This window comes from Penaeus vannamei, chromosome 36 (genome assembly GCF_042767895.1).
Source record: "Penaeus vannamei isolate JL-2024 chromosome 36, ASM4276789v1, whole genome shotgun sequence".
In the NCBI taxonomy this organism is placed as follows: Eukaryota; Metazoa; Arthropoda; class Malacostraca; order Decapoda; family Penaeidae; genus Penaeus; species Penaeus vannamei.
The window spans coordinates 3,961,477-3,978,976 of NC_091584.1; the positions used below are offsets into that span (position 1 = coordinate 3,961,477).

The 17,500-nt window shown below is 46.5% G+C and overlaps 1 protein-coding gene across 1 annotated transcript in view; it reads left to right on the top strand.

Moving 5' to 3' along the window:
• The window catches only part of LOC138859455 (transcription factor RFX4-like), a 51,518-nt gene that overhangs the window by 31,471 nt on the left and 2,547 nt on the right, over positions 1 to 17,500 (top strand). The window contains exons 5-14 of the mRNA XM_070114742.1: positions 701 to 731; positions 2,616 to 2,714; positions 4,125 to 4,202; positions 6,597 to 6,746; positions 7,863 to 7,977; positions 9,736 to 9,945; positions 10,666 to 10,878; positions 13,311 to 13,454; positions 14,811 to 14,972; positions 16,902 to 17,203. Coding sequence (XP_069970843.1) covers positions 701 to 731; positions 2,616 to 2,714; positions 4,125 to 4,202; positions 6,597 to 6,746; positions 7,863 to 7,977; positions 9,736 to 9,945; positions 10,666 to 10,878; positions 13,311 to 13,454; positions 14,811 to 14,972; positions 16,902 to 17,203 — 1,504 coding nt within the window. The remainder of the gene's footprint in view (positions 1 to 700; positions 732 to 2,615; positions 2,715 to 4,124; positions 4,203 to 6,596; positions 6,747 to 7,862; positions 7,978 to 9,735; positions 9,946 to 10,665; positions 10,879 to 13,310; positions 13,455 to 14,810; positions 14,973 to 16,901; positions 17,204 to 17,500) is intronic.

Sequence of the window (17,500 nt, forward strand, 5' to 3'; positions counted from 1 at the left end):
CACAACCATATAAATAAAAAGATAAATAATAATAATAGAAGAGAACAAGGACTCGTGACTTCATTAAAATATTTCACAACACAACCATATAAATAAAAAGATAAATAATAATAATAAAAAAGAACAAATACTTGTGACTTCATTAAAATATTTCACAACGCAACCATATAAATAAAAAGATAAATAATAATAATAAAAGAGAACAAGGACTTGTGACCATTAAAATATTTCACAACACAACCATATAAATAAAAAGATAAATAAATAATATTAAAAAAAGAACAAATACTTGTGACTTCATTAAAATATTTCACAACGCAACCATATAAATAAAAAGATAAATAAATAATATTAAAAAAAGAACAAATACTTGTGACTTCATTAAAATATTTCACAACACAACCATGTAAATAAAAAGATAAATAATAATAATAAATAACAAATACTTGTGACTTCATTAAAAATATTTCACAACACAACCATATAAATAAAAAGATAAATAATAATTTCAATAATAAAAAAAGAACAAATACTTGTGACTTCATTAAAAATATTTCACAACACAACCATATAAATAAAAAGATAAATAAATAAATAATATTTCACAACAATACAAAAAGATAAATAAATAATAATAATAAAGAACAAATACTTGTGACTTCATTAAAATATCTAATTCTCTTTTTTTTTTTTTTTTCAGCGGTGACATCAAGAAGGAAACCGTGAAGCAGGTAAGTGGAGAGAGAGAGAGAGATGGGCGGGCGTGGGGGGAGGGGGGAGGGGGAGGAGGGAGGGGGGATGTGCTTGGATGTACGTATGTGCGTATGCGTGTAAGGGCTTGAATGTACGTGTTTAGTATGAGGAGATATGAGAGAGAGAGGAGGGGGAGGGAGGGAGGGAGAGGGAAGGAGGGAGGGAGGGAGGAGGGAGGGAGGGAGGGAGGAGAGGAGGAGGAGGAGGAGGGAGAGGAGGGAGAAGAGAGAGAGAGGGAGGGAGGGAGAAGAGAGAGGAGAGAGAGAGAGAGAGAGAGAGAGAGAGAGAGAGAGAGAGAGAGAGAGAGAGAGAGAGAGAGAAAGAGAGAGAGAGAACGAAAGAGAGAGAGAGAACGAGAGAGAGAGAGAGAGAGAGAGAGAGGGAAGACAGATAAACAAACAGATAAAGACAGAGAATGGGAGAGCGTGAGCGCATGTCTGACAGAAAAAACAAAGACAAGCAGACAAACAGACACACACGCAGAGAATGAATATATCCCCATGTGTCTGTGTTGGTTATTATACTTAATCATGTTTATGACCTGTCGACTGATTGGACGTCGCTCCCTACGACAGCATTCCAAGAGACTCTTGCTAATACATTCCATTCCCTCCCTCAGCTGAACCCAAATGACACAGTGAAACAAAGTTCCGGAGGTCCGAATAACACGTCCCACTCTCCCTCTCTCAGCTGAATCCAAATGAAACAGTGAAACAAAGAAACAAAGCTCCGAAGCTTCGAATAATACATCCCACTCCCTCCCTTAGCTGAGCCTAAATGAAACAGTGAAACAAAGCTCCGGAGGTCCGAATAACACATCCCACTCTCCCTCCCTTAGCTGAGCCTAAATGAAACAGTGAAACAAAGCTCCGGAGGTCCGAATAACACATCCCACTCTCCCCCTTAGTTGAACCCAAATGAAACAGAGAAACAAAGCTCCGGAGGTCCGAATAACACATCCCACTCCCCCCCTTAGTTGAACCCAAATGAAACAGTGAAACAAACCTCCGAAGCTTTGAATAATACGTCTCACTCCCTCCCTTAGCTGAACCCAAATGAAACAGTGAAACAAAGCTCCGAAGCTTCGAATAATACATTTCACTCCCTCCCTTGGTTGAACCCAAATGAAACAGTGAAACAAAGCTCCGGAGGTCCGAATAACACATCCCACTCTCCCCCTTAGTTGAACCCAAATGAAACAGTGAAACAAAGCTCCGGAGGTCCGAATAACACATCCCATTCCCTTAGCTGAACCCAAATGAAACAGTGAAACAAAGCTCCGAAGCTCCGAATGATACATTCCACTCCCTCCCTTAGCTGAACCCAAATGAAACAGTGAAACAAAGCTCCGGAGGTCCGAATAACACATCCCACTCTCCCTCTCTCAGCTGAACCCAAATGAAACAGTGAAACAAAGCTCCGGAGGTCCGAATAACACATCCCACTCTCCCCCTTAGTTGAACCCAAATGAAACAGTGAAACAAAGCTCCGAAGCTTCGAATAATACGTCCCACTCCCTCCCTTAGCTGAACCCAAATGAAACAGTGAAACAAACCTCCGAAGCTCCGGATAATACGAAATCTCTTATCTCTCTCACCTGAACCCAAATGAAACAGTGAAACAAAGCTCCGGAGGTCCGAATAACACATCCCACTCCCTCAGCTGAACCCAAGTGAAACAGTGAAACAAAGCTCCGAAGCTCAGGATAATACATTCCACTCCCTCCCTTAACTGAACCCAAATGAAACAAACAAATCACTGAATAATACATCCCACTCCCTCCCTTAACTGAACCCAAATGACACAGTGAAACAAAGCTCCGAAGCTCCGAATAATAATACGAAATCTCTCTTCTCTCCCAGGTAGCATTATTTCCCGGGCGAGGAAAGCTGTCTACCGTTTTACCCGAATTTCCTTCCCTCAAAGATGTGCTGTTGCCTCCTCACGTTGCCCCCGATAAGGTGAGTTTCTCTTCGTTCTTCGTTTTAGTGTTTGTGGTTCAAAGGAAAGAGAAATCGAGGCTTCGTTTTTCGTTTCGAGATTGACTCGTTTGTGTGTGTGTGTGTGTGTTTGTGTGTCTGTGTGTATGTGTGTATGTGTGTGTGTGGGTGTGTGTTTGTGTGTTTATATGTATGTGTATGTGTGTACGTGGGTGTGTGTAAGAATATGTATATATATAGATGTGTCGCTTCGAAATCTTTCCGTTTCGAATTGCAAAAAAAATACTTTGAAACTACAACTACATTGTCCTCCTCTCCTTCTTTTTTCACATTTTCTTTCATTCCTTCTTTCACACGACGAGAATCTTCCACCCAACTCGAACACTGACATCATGAAAATTGTCTCACAAGGAAGCGATAGTCTTCAAAGAAACGCCATTTTTCACTCGGCATTAATTAGGGCGCTTTCTCATCTGAAACCTAATTAGAGAATCCTTCCTCGTGGCGAAGTGATGCCAATGCTCTCACAATGTTATTTTCCTTCGGGATTATGCCCTCCATTCCTCCATTCCAGTGGCGGGAATCTGGGAGAATTCCAGGTCAGTGTTTACATTTACGGAATCGAGATGCGCATCTATCTCTGCCTGTATCCTCTCTCTACGGTCTATCGATCTATCTATATGTCTATCTGTCTATGTCTATATGTCTATATATCTATCTGTCTATGTCTATATGTCTATTTATTTGTCTAATGGTCTTTGTATGCACATATATAAATGTATATATATATATATATATATATATATATATATATATATATATATATATATATATATATATATATATATATATATGTGTGTGTGTGTGTGTGTACAGTGTGCATATATGTATATATGTGTATATATGTGTGTGTATATATATATATATATATATATATATATATATATATATATATATATATATATATATATATATGTGTGTGTGTGTGTGTGTGTGTGTGTGTGTGTGTGTGTGTGTGTGTGTGTGTGTGTGTGTGTTGTGTATGTATATATATATATATATATATATATATATATATATATATATATATATATATATATATATATATATATATATATATATATATATATATATATATATATATATATATATATATATATATATATATATATATTTATATATATATATATATATATATATATATATATATATATATATATATACATGTGTGTGTTATATATGTATGTAAGCATGTATGCCATTTCGCTGTTGCTTCGTTAAGTCCCTGACGAAGCAGTTACGTGAAAAAGCCTTCGGTATTTTTTTTTTTTTTTCTCTTTTTTTTACATCACGATCTTATAAATCTAGGAAAAGAAAAAAAAAATACTCGACATGGAAACCCCGCTAACCCTTCCCTCCCGCCCCCCCCAGGTGGCCACCTTCGTCATGATGTACCGGACGCACTGCCAGCGGATCCTCGACACGGTCATTCGAGCAAGTTTCGACGAGGTAGGTGGGTGGGCGTGGTCACGAGGTAGGGGGTGGGCGTGGTTACGAGGGGGATGGGTGGGTGTGGTTATGAGAGAAGGGGGTGGGTGGGGTCATGAGGGGGATGGGTGGGTGGTCACGAGGGAGGGGGTGGGTGTGGTTACGAGGTAGGAGGGTGGGTGGGCGTGGTTACGAGGTAGGGGGGTTGGTGGGCGGGGTCACGAGGTAGGGGGTGGGCGGGGTTACGAGGGAAGGGGGGGTGGGCGTGGTCACGAGGGAGGGGTGGGCGGGGGTTATGAGGGAAGGGGGTGGGCGTGGTCACGAGGTAGGTGGGTGGGGTCACGAGGGAGGGGGTGGGCGTGGTCACGGGGGAGGGGGTGGGCGTGGTCACGAGAGAAGGGGATGGGCGGGGTCACGAGGGAGGGGGTGGGCGGGGTCACGAGGTAGGTGGGTAGGCGTGGTTACGAGGGGGTGGGTGGGCGTGGTTATGAGGGAGGGGGTGGGCGGGGGTCACGAGGTAGGTGGGTAGGCGTGGTTACGAGGGTGGGTGGGCGTGGTCACGAGGGAAGGGGAGTGGTTGGGCGTGGTCACGAGGGAGGGGTGCTGAGCGTGGTTACGAGGTAGTAGGTGGGTGGGGCGTGGTCACGAGGGAGGGGGTGGGCGGGGTCACGAGGGAGGTGGGTGGGCGTGGTCACGAGGGAGGGTGGTGGGCGGGGTCACGAGGGAGGGGGGTGGGCGGGGTCACGAGGGAGCGGGGTGGGCGGGGTCACGAGGGAGCAGGGTCACGAGGTAGAGGTGAGTGGGCGTGGTTACGAGGTAGGGGGTGGTCGTGGTCACGAGGGAGGGGATGGGCGGGGTCACGAGTGGGGGGTGGGCGGGGTCACGAGGTAGATGGGTGGGCGGGGTCACGAGGTAGGGGGTGGGCGTGGTCAGCTGAGGGAGGTGGGCGGGCGGGGTCACGAGGGAGGTGGGTGGGCGTGGTCACGAGGGAGAGGGAGGTGGGCGGGTGGGGGTCACGAGGTAAGTGGGTGGGCGGGGTCACGAGGGAGGTGGGTGGGCGTGGTCACGAGGGAAGGGGTGGAGCGGGGTCACGAGGGAGAGGGGTGGGCGTGGTCACGAGGGAGGGGGTGGGCGTGGTCACGAGGTAGGTGGGCGGGCGTGGTCACGAGGTAGGGGGTAGGCGGGGTCACGAGGTGAGGGGTGGGCGTGGTCACGAGGGGGGGGTGGGCGAGGTCCACGAGAGAAGGGGGGGCGGGGTCACGAGGGAAGGGGGTGTTCGGGGTCTGAGGGAGGGGGTGGGCAGGGTCACGAGGGAGGGTGGCGGGCGGGGTCACGAGGGAGAGGGGATGGGCGGGGTCACGAGGAGGGGAGTGGGGCTGCTAAGGGAGGGGGGATGGGCGGGGTCACGAGGTAGGGGTGGGCGGGGTCACGAGGTAGGTGGGTGGGTGGGTGGGGTCACGAGGTAGGTGTGTGGGCGGGGTCACGAGGGAAGGGGTTGGGCGGGGTCACGAGAGTAGGTGGGTGGGCGGGGTCACGAGGGAAGGGGGTGGGCGTGGTCACGAGGGAAGGGGTGGGCGGGGTCACGAGGTAGGGGGTGTGGGCGTGGATGAGGTAGGTGGGTGGGTGGGCGGGGTCACGAGGTAGGTGGGCGGGCGGGGTCACGAGGGAAGGGGTGGGTGGGGTCACGAGGGAGGGGGTGTGGGCGTGGTCATGAGGGAGGTGGGTAGGTGGGCGTGGTCACGAGGTAGGGTGGGCGGGCGTGGTCACGAGGGAGGGGGATGGGCGTGGTCACGAGGCGCTCGGGGGTCGGATGCTGAGGGTTAGTGGACTTTATAGTGATGTGATTGATGAAGCAAAATGAAGTGATTTTGTCTCGTGTGATGTCGTTCTTGGGCTGCGTTTGGACGAAGTAAAAGATGATGAAATTAAAAAGAGAAAAGAGTAGGAAAGATGTATATATATATATATATATATATATATATATATATATATATATATATATATATATATATATATATATATATATATATATATATATATATGTATATATATATATATGGGGGAGTATATATGTATAGGTATATATATAGATAAATAGATAGATAGACCTGTGTGTGTGTGTACAAGGATTAGGGGGAAATATTATGACTAGATTGATTTTATATTCCCATCAAATTAATATAATGATAATAATAACAATAACAATAAAAATAATAACGAAATAGAATAAGAAATGAAATTCCATTCCTCGCCACAAATCCTCGACCCTCATCCAAACTCCTCCTCCTTATTATCTCTCCTTTCCCATCTTCCACTTCCTCTTTATCTCCCCTCTCCCTTCATCCACACCTTCATCCTATCTCTTCTATACCCCGTATTTATCTCCCATAATTCCCCTTTTCTCCTCGGCCGCAGATCCAAAGTTTCCTGGTGCACTTCTGGCAGGGAATTCCACCCCATCTAGTGAGCATTTTGGGAACTAATGTCTTGGTGAATCTGGTGGGGGTATGTGACTCGATTCTCTACCGGGCCGTCTGCAGTGTGCTCATGCCCTCCGTGCTGCAGGTAGGTGCTGCGTCGATGCTCGCTGTGAGTGTCTCTTTGTCTCTTTCTTTTCATGTGCGATATATGTATATGTATATATATATATATATATATATATATATATATATATATAGATAGATAGATATAGATATAGATAGATAGATATAGATATAGATATAGATATAGATATAGATATAGATATAGATACAGATATAGATATGTATGTATGTATATATATTTTCTTTTTTTCTTTTCTTTCCTTCTCTCTCTCTCTCTCTCTCTCTCTCTCTCTCTCTCTCTCTCTCTCTCTCTCTCTCTCTCTCTCTCTCTCTCTCTCTCTCTCTCTCTCTCTCTCTCTCTCTCTCTCTCTCTCTCTCTCTCTCTCTCTCGCTCTCTCCGTCTCTGTCTCTCTCTCTCTCTCTTCTTCCTTCCCTCTCCCATTCCTATCTTCTGTGTAACTTCGATATTTTGTCTTAGGTATATTTAAATTATATATGTTTTATCGCCATAAAGACATTTCTTCTTGGTAACCCTCTATTCATTGTATTATGTCATGATCTATTGTATTTCGAATATATTTATTTATGTTCTCTTGTTTTCCTTTGTTTTCTCTTATCTTTCCCTTCTTTTATAATCTTACGCTTCTCATCTCTTCTTTTCTTCTCTTTTTTCCTTTATTTCTCTGTTCATTTCTTTTATTTCTCTCTCTCTCTCTCTCTCTCTCTCTCTCTCTCTCTCTCTCTCTCTCTCTCTCTCTCTCTCTCTCTCTCTCTCTCTCTCTCTCTCTCTCTCTCTCTCTCTCTCTCTCTCTCTCTCTCTCTCTCTCTCACTCTCTCTCTATCTCTTTCTCTCTCTCTCTCTCTCTCTCTCTCACTCTCTCTCTCTCTCTCTCTCTATATATATATATATATATATATATATATATATATATATATATATATATATATATATATATATATATCCCCGTCTTTCTCTCTCCTTTTCTCTATCTATTTATCTATCTCTACATCCATTTATCTATATATCCCTCTCTCTATCTATCTCTATCCCTCTCTTCTCTATTCTTTTCTTCTCTCTCTCCTACTTCTCGTTCTCTTCACCGTCGTTCTTACCAACCAATTCTCCCCCCCCCCACAGGCCATACCAGACAGCTTGACCCAAGTGATCAGAAAATTCACACATGACCTCGATTCGTGGCTCCGCGTGGCACTGGATGACCTGCCCGAGAACCTGCGCCAGGTCAAGATTGATCGTAAGTCGGAGGGAAATAGATAGATAGATAGATAGATAGATGGATGGGAGGATGTTTGGATGGATGGATAGATGGGTGTCTCTCTCTCTCTCTCTCTCTCTCTCTCTCTCTCTCTCTCTCTCTCTCTCTCTCTCTCTCTCTCTCTCTCTCTCTCTCTCTCTCTCTCTCTCTCTCTCTCTCTCTCTCTCTCTCTCTCTATATATATATATATATATATATATATATATATATATATATATATATATATATATATATATATATATATATATATATATGTGTGTGTGTGTGTGTGTGTGTGTGTGTGTGTGTGTGTGTGTGTGTGTGTGTGTGTGTGTGTGTGCACATGTGCATGTGTGTGTGTGTTTCACAATCACGATTATCAAACCAAACATCACCCTACCCCTCACCAGCACCGCCCCCTTCCCCTCCCTCACCACCCCTACCTCCCTTTCCCTACCCATAGCTCTCCTCTCCTCCCCTAACTCCCTCTCGAGCCTTCCCACCCCCCACTACCATCCCTATTCTCCCCACTTCTCCTCCCCCTCCCCCACCTCCTCCCTTCCTCCCTTCCCCTCTCCCTCCCCCTTACCATCCCTCCTTCCCCCACCACCCTCCTCTGCCCCTCCCCTCCTCTCCCTTCCCCCTCCACCACCATCCCCCTCCCTCCTCCTCCACCACCATCCCCTCCCTCCCCCTCCACCACCATCCCCTCCCTCCCCCATCCCCCCTCCGTCCCACCACCTCCTCCCCCTCCCCCATCCCCCTCAACCAAACCACCTTACCACCTCCTAACCCTTCCCCCCTCCCCCCATCCCCTCCCTTCCCCCGCACTTCCCCTCCCCCCTCTCAACCAAACCACCCCACTAACCCTTCCCCTCTCCCCCCCCAGTGGCCCGCCGCTTCGCCCTGCATGCTCCGGCGCCAGACCTCGCTCCCCCCCTACCCTCCCTTCCCCCCCACCCCTTCCTCCCCCGTCAACCAAACCACCCCCCTAACCCTCCCTCTCTCCCCCTCCCAAACCAACTCATCCCAACCCCAAACCTTCCCTCCCCCCTCCCTCCCCCTCGCAACCAAACCAAACCACCCCACTAACCCTCCCCACTAACCCTCCCCTCTCTCCCCTCTCCCCCCAGTGGCCCGCCGCTTCGCCCGCATGCTCCGGCGCCAGACCTCCTCCTCCCCTCCCTTCCCCATCCCTTCCTCCCTAACCCCCTCCCCCTCAACCAAACCCCATAACCCTCCCCCCTCTCCCCTAAACCACCCCACTAACCCTCCCCCTCCCCCCCCCCAGTGGCCCGCCGCTTCGCCTGCATGCTCCACCAGACCATCCTCCCCCTCTCCTTCCCCCTCCCACCCAACCCCACCCTCAACCCATCCCCAAACCCTCCTTCCCTCCTCAACCCACTAACCAACCCCACTAACCCTCCCCCTCTCCCCCCAGTGGCCCGCCGCTTCGCCCGCATGCCCCGGCGCCAGACCTCGCTCCTCCCCCTCCCTCCCCCTCCCTTCCTCCCTTGCCACCCTCCCTCCTTCCCCCTTACCCAACCCACCCCACTAACCCTCCCTCTCTCCCCTCTCAACCCCACTAACCCACCCCACATGCTCCCCAAACCACCCCCTAACCCTCCCTTCCCTTAAACCCCCCTCACCCAAACCAACCACCCACCCCCTCCCCTTCCCCCTCTCCCCTATCACCCCACTAACCCTCCCCCCTATCACCCCACTAACCCTCCTTCTCTCCCCCCTCTCCCCCCCCAGTGGCCCGCCGCTTCGCCCGCATGCTCCGGCGCCAGACCTCGCTCAACCACCTGTGCCAGGCGTCGCGGATGGTGCTCCACGCTCCCGACATCACCCAGCAGATGATCCACGACTGGCGCCAGGTGGACCTCGAGGCCATCAGCCACCAGACCTTCTACGCGATGGACAAGCACACCACCAACGGCGTCACGGTCGAGCTCATTATGAACCGTGAGTTTGTGGGTTGTTGGGTTGGGTTTTGTGGGTTTTGTTTTTTTGGGGGGGTTTTGGGGGGGTTATTGGTTTGCTTTTGTTGTGTTTTCTTTTTTTTGGGGGGTGTTTTGTTTTTCTGCCTTGCTTTTGTTTTTTTGTTTGTTTTGGAGTTGTTTTTGGTTTGTTTGTTTCTGTTTTTTCGTTTGTTTGTTTGTTTTTGTTTCGTTTTTTGTTTTTGTTTTGTTTTTTGTTTTTGTATTTTTTTACTTTTGTTTTTTGTGTTTAGTTTCTTGTTTTGTTTTTGTTTATTGTGTTTAGTTTCTTGTTTTGTTTTTGTTTTTGTATTGTTTTTTGCTTGTTTGTTTGTTTGTTTGTTTTTTTTCTGTGGTTGTGGGGTTTTGTGGGTGGGATGGATTTGCGTATATATGTACATATACATACATCCGTACATATGTACATGCGCACGTGCATACATTTACATGCATGCGTACGTACATATACATACTTATACACACACACACACACACACACACACACACACACACACACACACACACACACACACACACACACACACACACACACACACACACACACACACACACACACACATACAAAACAAACACACACGCCTACAACTACACACATACACGCACACACAAACACACACACACACGCCCATCCATCAAAACACAGTACATATACTCATATCTCCCTTCCCTTTTTCAAACCCTTCAGTATACAGCGACTTCGAGAGGCTCCTGGAGGAGGGGGCGCCCTTGGAGGCTTACAGCGAGTGGCTGGAGGCGATGGTGGAGCGGTGTGTGCTCCTCGGCGCCCGCAGGAACAAGGCGCCCATCCATAAGGTCGCCCATTCTTTCCTGCTGATGTGGTCCTGCTTTGGAACTCGGGTCATCAGGGACATGACCTTGCACTCCGCTCCGAGTTTCGGTAAGTGGGAGGGGGTGGGGGTGAGAGGGGGGAGGGGTGAGAGGGGGGAAGGGAATGGGGAAGGGGAGAGGTTAGGGGAGGGGGTGAGAGGGGAAGAGGGAAGGGGAAGGGAAGGGGGAGAGAGAAGAGGGGAGGGGAAGGGATGAGAGAGAGGAGAAGGGAAGGGAAGAGGGAAGGGGGTAGGAAAAGGGAAAAGGGAGTGGGGTGAAGGGAAGGGGGAGGAGAAGGTGAAGGGAGGGAGAGGTGAAAGAGAGAGGAGGAAGAGGAAGGAAGGAGAGGGAAGGTAAGAGAGGAGAGGAGAGAGGGAGAAAGGGTCTTCGTCTGCCTGAGCCATCTCTTCTCTCTCTCTCTCTCTCTCTCTCTCTCTCTCTCTCTCTCTCTCTCTCTCTCTCTCTCTCTCTCTCCCTCTCTCTCTCTCTCTCTCTCCTCTCTCTCTCTCTCTCTCTCTCTCTCTCTCTCTCTCTCTCTCTCTCTCTCTCTCTCTCTCTCTCTCTCTCTCTCTCTCTCTCTCTCCTACTCATATATCACAGAAAGTAGTGTATATAAGGTTTACAGACCAATGAACATAACATATTTGTGGGCATCTTGGAATCAGAGAGAAATTACCTTCAATAATTGAGTTTTTTTCTAAAGTAAAAAAAAAATAATAAAGAAGAAAATTAACTCCAACGGCTTGGATTATTATTTTCTTCGTCTTCGTTATTTTTTATATACAGTAATCTTTGAGAATCTACACACAAAAAAACGACCCAGATCTTGCAACATTCATTTGATCTCTTGTCCACATTCTTCTTCTCCTGATCCTCCTTCTCCTCATCTTCCTCTTCCTCCTTCTCCTAATCCTAATCCTAATCCTAATCCTCTTCCTTCTCCTCCTCTTTCTTCTTCTCCTCCTTCTTCTGCTTCTTCTTCTTCTTCTTCTTCTTCTTCTTCTTCTTCTTCTTCTTCTTCTTCTTCTTCTTCTTCTTCTTCTTCTTCTTCTTCTCCTCCTCCTCCTCTTCCTCCTCCTCTATTCGTTTCCTTTTCTTTATCTCTATTATTATCAATTTTCTTCCCTTTATCTCATTATCCTTACGTCTTCCTTCTTTATCCTCTCAGGTTTCTTCCACTTGCTCCATCTGCTATTCATCCTTCCACTCTTTATCTCTGTCTTTATTATCCTTCTCCTTTTATCTCATTATCCAAAGCTCATTTCTACTTTATCTTTTTATTCTTTACATTCATCTTCATCTCTCTATCAACCATCTCCTTTTATCTTCATATTCTTATCCTTTAATAATTCATTCTCGGCAATTTCCTTCCACCTGTTTCCACTCTTTATCTCAATCTTTATCACCATTCTCCTTTTATCTCATTATCCTTGCCTCTCTTTGCCCTTATCTCTATATTCTTTATATCAATCTTCCTCTCTTTCTTCATTCTTTATCCTCATATGTTCCTTCCACTTGCTCCATTCTTATCTCTATCTTTATCAACCACCTTCTTTTATCCTTTATCCTTATCCTTTAATAATTCCTTCTCGGCAGGTTCCTTACACCTGCTCCATTTTCTCTCCATCTTTATCAACTTTCTCATCTTCTCATCCTTTTAATAATTCCTTCCTTCCAGGTTCCTTCCACCTGCTCCATTCTTATCTCTATCTTTATCAATTTTCTTCATCTATCCTTTATCTTTATTCTCGGCAGGTTACTTCCACCTGCTCCATTTTATCCCCATCTTTATCAACCACCTCCTTTTATCCTCATTTTCTCACCCTTTTAATAATTCCTTCCTTCCAGGTTCCTTCCACCTACTCCATTTTATCCCCATCTTTATCAACTTTCTTCATCTATCTATCTTTATTCTCGGCAGGTTACTTCCACCTGCATCTTTATCAACCACCTCCTTTTATCCTCATTTTCTCACTCTTTTAATAATTCCTTCCATCCAGGTTCCTTCCACCTACTCTAATCTTATCTCTCCACCTTTATCAACCTTCTCCTTTTATCCTCATCTTCACCCCTTCCTTCCAGGTTCCTTCCACCTATTCCATTTTTCTCTCCATCTTTATCAACCTTCTCCTCATCTTCACACCCTTTTAACAATTCCTTCTCGGCAGGTTCCTTCCACTTGCTCCATTCTTATCTCCATCTTTATCAACCACCTCCTTTATCCTTCTCATCCTTTCACAATTCCTTCTCGGCAGGTTCCTTTTACTTATTCCATTTTTCTTTCTATCTTTATCAACCTTCTTTTAATAATTCTTTCTCGGCAGGTTCCTTCCACCTACTCCATTTTATCCCCATCTTTATCAACCTTCTCCTCATCTTCTCACCCTTTTAATAATTCCTTCCTTCCAGGTTCCTTCCACCTGCTCCAATCTTATCTCTCTATCTTTATCAACCACCTCCTTTTATCCTCATCTTCTCATCCTTTATCTTTATTCTCGGCAGGTTCCTTCCACCTACTCCACCTGATGTTCGACGACTACGTCCTCTACCTGGTGGAGTCCCTGCACGCCGAGGAGAAGGCGCGAGAACTCCTCAATAACATCGCGACGGACTCCCCACCCGATTGCTCCGACCCCGGTTTTGGCGGTTAGTTGCTAACGGTCGGCAGATTTGAAAAAAAAATTGAAAAAGAAGATTTTAGTTTTGATTCCATTTGTTACATTGGATATTCTTTGCTGTGACGTGGTTGCTAACGGTTGGGAAGATTTGAAAAAGATTTGAAAGAAAGATTTTAGTTTTGATTCCCTTTGTAACATTGGATATTCTTTGCTGTGACGTGGTTGCTAACGGTTGGGAGATTTGAAAAAGATTTGAAAAAGAAGATTTTAGATTTGATTCCAGTTGTTACATTGGATATTCTTTGCTGTGACGTGGTTGCTAACGGTTGGAAGATTTGAAAAAGATTTGAAAAAGAAGATTTTAGTTTTGATTCCATTTGTGACATTGGATGATATTCTTTGCTGTGACGTGACTGTGTCTGTTTTGTTTTGTTTTTTTGCCCAAATTCTCCCCCTGTGTGCGAAGGAGTGGACGGTGAGACACGCTTATATGGGGCTGGCGGCAGGGGGAAGCGCCTCTGGGGTGGGGGTGGGGTGGGGGGCGGGGGGTGGGGCGATTCGCTCGTCGGGTGGATGTATTAAAAGTGGGGGTTGGTGGGAGGGCAAGGAGGGAGGGAGGGGGTTGGTGGGAGGGAGGGAGGGGTTGGAGGGGAGGAGGGAAGGAGGGAGGGGTTGGTGGGAGGGAGGGAGGGGGTTGTGGGAGGGAAGGAGGTGAGGGAGGGGAGGAGTGACGGGGTGTTTCTTGTGTTTATGGATATATATGTGTGTGGATGTGGATGTATGTGTGTGGATGTATATATGTACATGATTGTGTGTGTGCGTGTGTGTGCATTTTATTCATTATTATTTTTATGTTTGTCTCTCTATATCTGTCTCTGTTACTGTCTGTCTCTTTCTCTTTCACTTTATCTTTACCCCCCCCCCCTTCTCTCTCTCTCTCTCTCTCTCTCTCTCTCTCTCTCTCTCTCTCTCTCTCTCTCTCTCTTTCTCTCTCTCTCTCGCTCGCTCCCCCCCTCCCTCCCTCCCCCCCCCCCCCCCCCCCCTCTCTCTCTCTCTCTCTCTCTCTCTCTCTCTCTCTCTCTCTCTCTCTCTCTCTCTCTCTCTCTCTCTCTCTCTCTCTCTCCCTCCCTCCCTCCCTCCCTCCCTCCCTCCCTCCCTCCTTCTCTCCCTCCCTCTCATTCTCCCCATGCGCATATCTCGCTTCTCTTGTCAAACCACCATTTTATCCGTTTTTTTTCCAATCCTCCTTTTCATTCTCCATTTCTCTTTATCATTTCTATTATTCATTCTCTCTTTATCCGTTTTTTCAATCCTCCTTTTCATTCTTCATTTCTAATTATCATTTCTATTCTTCATTCTCTCATTTTTTTCCGCTTCCCCACAGAACCGGATAACGAGGACAGCCTCCACGCCCTCTCCTTCCTCATGGGCGGGGCAACGGGCGTGGGAATGGCGGGCCTGGCATCCCCCTCCACGCCCGGGGTGTCACCCAGCTCGCAGCCCTCGCACGACCTGCACATCTCGCCCACGCCCACGAATGTGCTCGGTAAGGGGGTGGGTGGGGTTGGGTGGGTGGGAGGGAGGGTGGGGGTGGGTGGGAGAGAGGGTGGGTTGGGTGTGTGTGTTTGGGTGTTTGGGTGTGTGTGTTTGTGTGTGTGTGGGTGTTTGAGTGTGTGTGTGTGTGTGTGTGTGTGTGTTTGAGTGTGTGTGTTTGTGTGTGTGTGTGTGAATGAGAGTGAGAGAGACAGAGAAAGAGAGAGAGAGAGAAAGAAAGAGAGAGAGAGAGAGAGAGAGAGAGAGAGAGAGAGAGAGAGAGAGAGAGTGAGAGAGAAAGAAAGAAAGGGGAGAGAGAGAGAGGAGGGGAAGAGAGTCTATATACGTACATGTGTTTGTGTACATGTGTTCAAAGATAGACAACAAACACACAATCAAACAGAGAAATAAAAGCATACAAACAAACCAATAAACAAACTAGAAACAAACTTAAAGAATTACATTCAATACCTCTTCCTTAAGTAGACTGGTGACGTCCGTAAAATAACCTTCTTGGCTGAGGAAATAAAAGTAATGATAATAATGATAGTTACCCCTATATATAAGAATAACTGATGCAATCATTAAAAAAAATAATAAAAAATTTAAAATCCTGGATCCGAAGCACTACCAAAATTTAATGGCATCTAAGTTGGCTATGACACACCTCTGGTAAAACTTTCATAAAAATCTGTTCATAACATTTTGAGTTATAAAACTTTCATAAAAAATCTGTTCATAACATTTTGAGTTATAAAACTTTCATAAAAAATCTGTTCATAACATTTTGAGTTATAAAACTTTCATAAAAATCTGTTCATAACATTTTGAGTTATATGAATTGTGTTTAAGCCTTTTCCGTAAATGCATTTACGGAAAAAAAGACTTTTTGTCCATCTGCATATGTTTGGTTTGGTTTGCTAACCAACGCTATGAAAAACGACCTCAATGATGGAGGTAAAAAAGAAGGGAAAGGTTAGATCAGCAGTAACTCGGGGAGGTGTCATGGGGTCTGTTTTGAGGATTGTTCAGTGAAAATATAACCGTTAAAATCATTACTTTCCATCCTTTTTGGAAATTGAAAAGAACCAAAATGATCGACCATATTCACAAAGCATCCCTAACTTTTGTGACGTCATCAAAATAAGCCCCATGTGCTTTTTTTTTTTCTTTTTTTTTTTTTTTTTTACAAAATTTTGATCAGACCTCATGGCATTTCCCCGAGTTGCTACTGATCTAGCCTTCCCCATGGGGTTTATTTCGTTGACGTCACAAAAGTTACGGATGCTTTCTGAATGTTGCCGATTATTTTTTTTCAAAATTTGGTGGAAAATAATTATTTCAATGGTTATGTGTCCATTGAACAATAATCAAAACAGCCGCCTTGAGTTACTACTGATCTAGCCTTCACCATAGGGTTTATTTCGATGACGTCACAAAAGTCACGGGTTCTTTGTGAATATTCATCATCACCAAAACAGACGCCATGACAGCTCCTCGAGTTGCTACTGATCTAGCCTTCCCCATAGGGTTTATTTCGATGACGTCACAAAAGTTACGGGTGTTTTGTGAATATCATTTTGGTCTTTTCAGTTTTCAAAAAGAAAAGGATAGAAAATAATAATTTATACGGTTTTATATCCATTGAACAATCATCAAAACAGACCCGATGACACCTCCTCGAGTTGCTACTGATCTAGCCTTCACCATAGGGTTTATTTCGATGACGTCACAAAAGTTACTGATGCTTTCTGAATATTGTCGATTATTTTTTTTTTTTCAAAATTTGGTGGAAAATAACGATTTTAATGGTTATATTTCCATTGAACAATCATCAAAACAGCCACCTCGAGTTACTACTGATCTAGCCCGATGACAGCTCCCCGAGTTGCTCTTGACCTAGCCTTTCAGACCCACGTGACCCAAGCGACCGTCTCCCTAGGTCTCGACGGCAGCCTGGTGGAGGAGGACGGCAGCATGGACTACATCGCGTCGGGCGTGGCCAATTCCGTGGGCGCGGCGGGCGTGGGCGTGCAGGGAGGCAACGCCACGCCCACGATCACCTCCGTGGGCGTGACAGCGACGGCGTCTTCCGGTTCGGCGTCCGCGGGCGTGGGCGGAGGCGGGGCGGCCATGAGTGGGGAATACTACGCCTACGAGTATGATTCTCGCAGCTACAGGATCCCGTCGAGCTTCATGGGGAGGAACTACCTGTACCCGCCCACCTCCGCCGCCCTCAACCAGGTGGGTGCTGGGAGGGGGAGGATGGGGTGGGGAGGGGGGAGGAACTACCTGTACCCGCCCACCTCCGCCGCCCTCAACCAGGTGGGTGCTGGGAGGGGGAGGATGGGGTGGGGAGGGGGGAGGAACTACCCGTACCCGCCCACCTCCGCCGCCCTCAACCAGGTGGGTGCTGGGAGGGGGAGGATGGAGTGGGGAGGGGGGAGGAACTACCTGTACCCGCCCACCTCCGCCGCCCTCAACCAGGTGGGTGCTGGGAGGGGGAGGATGGGGTGGGGAGGGGGGCGGAACCACCCGTAC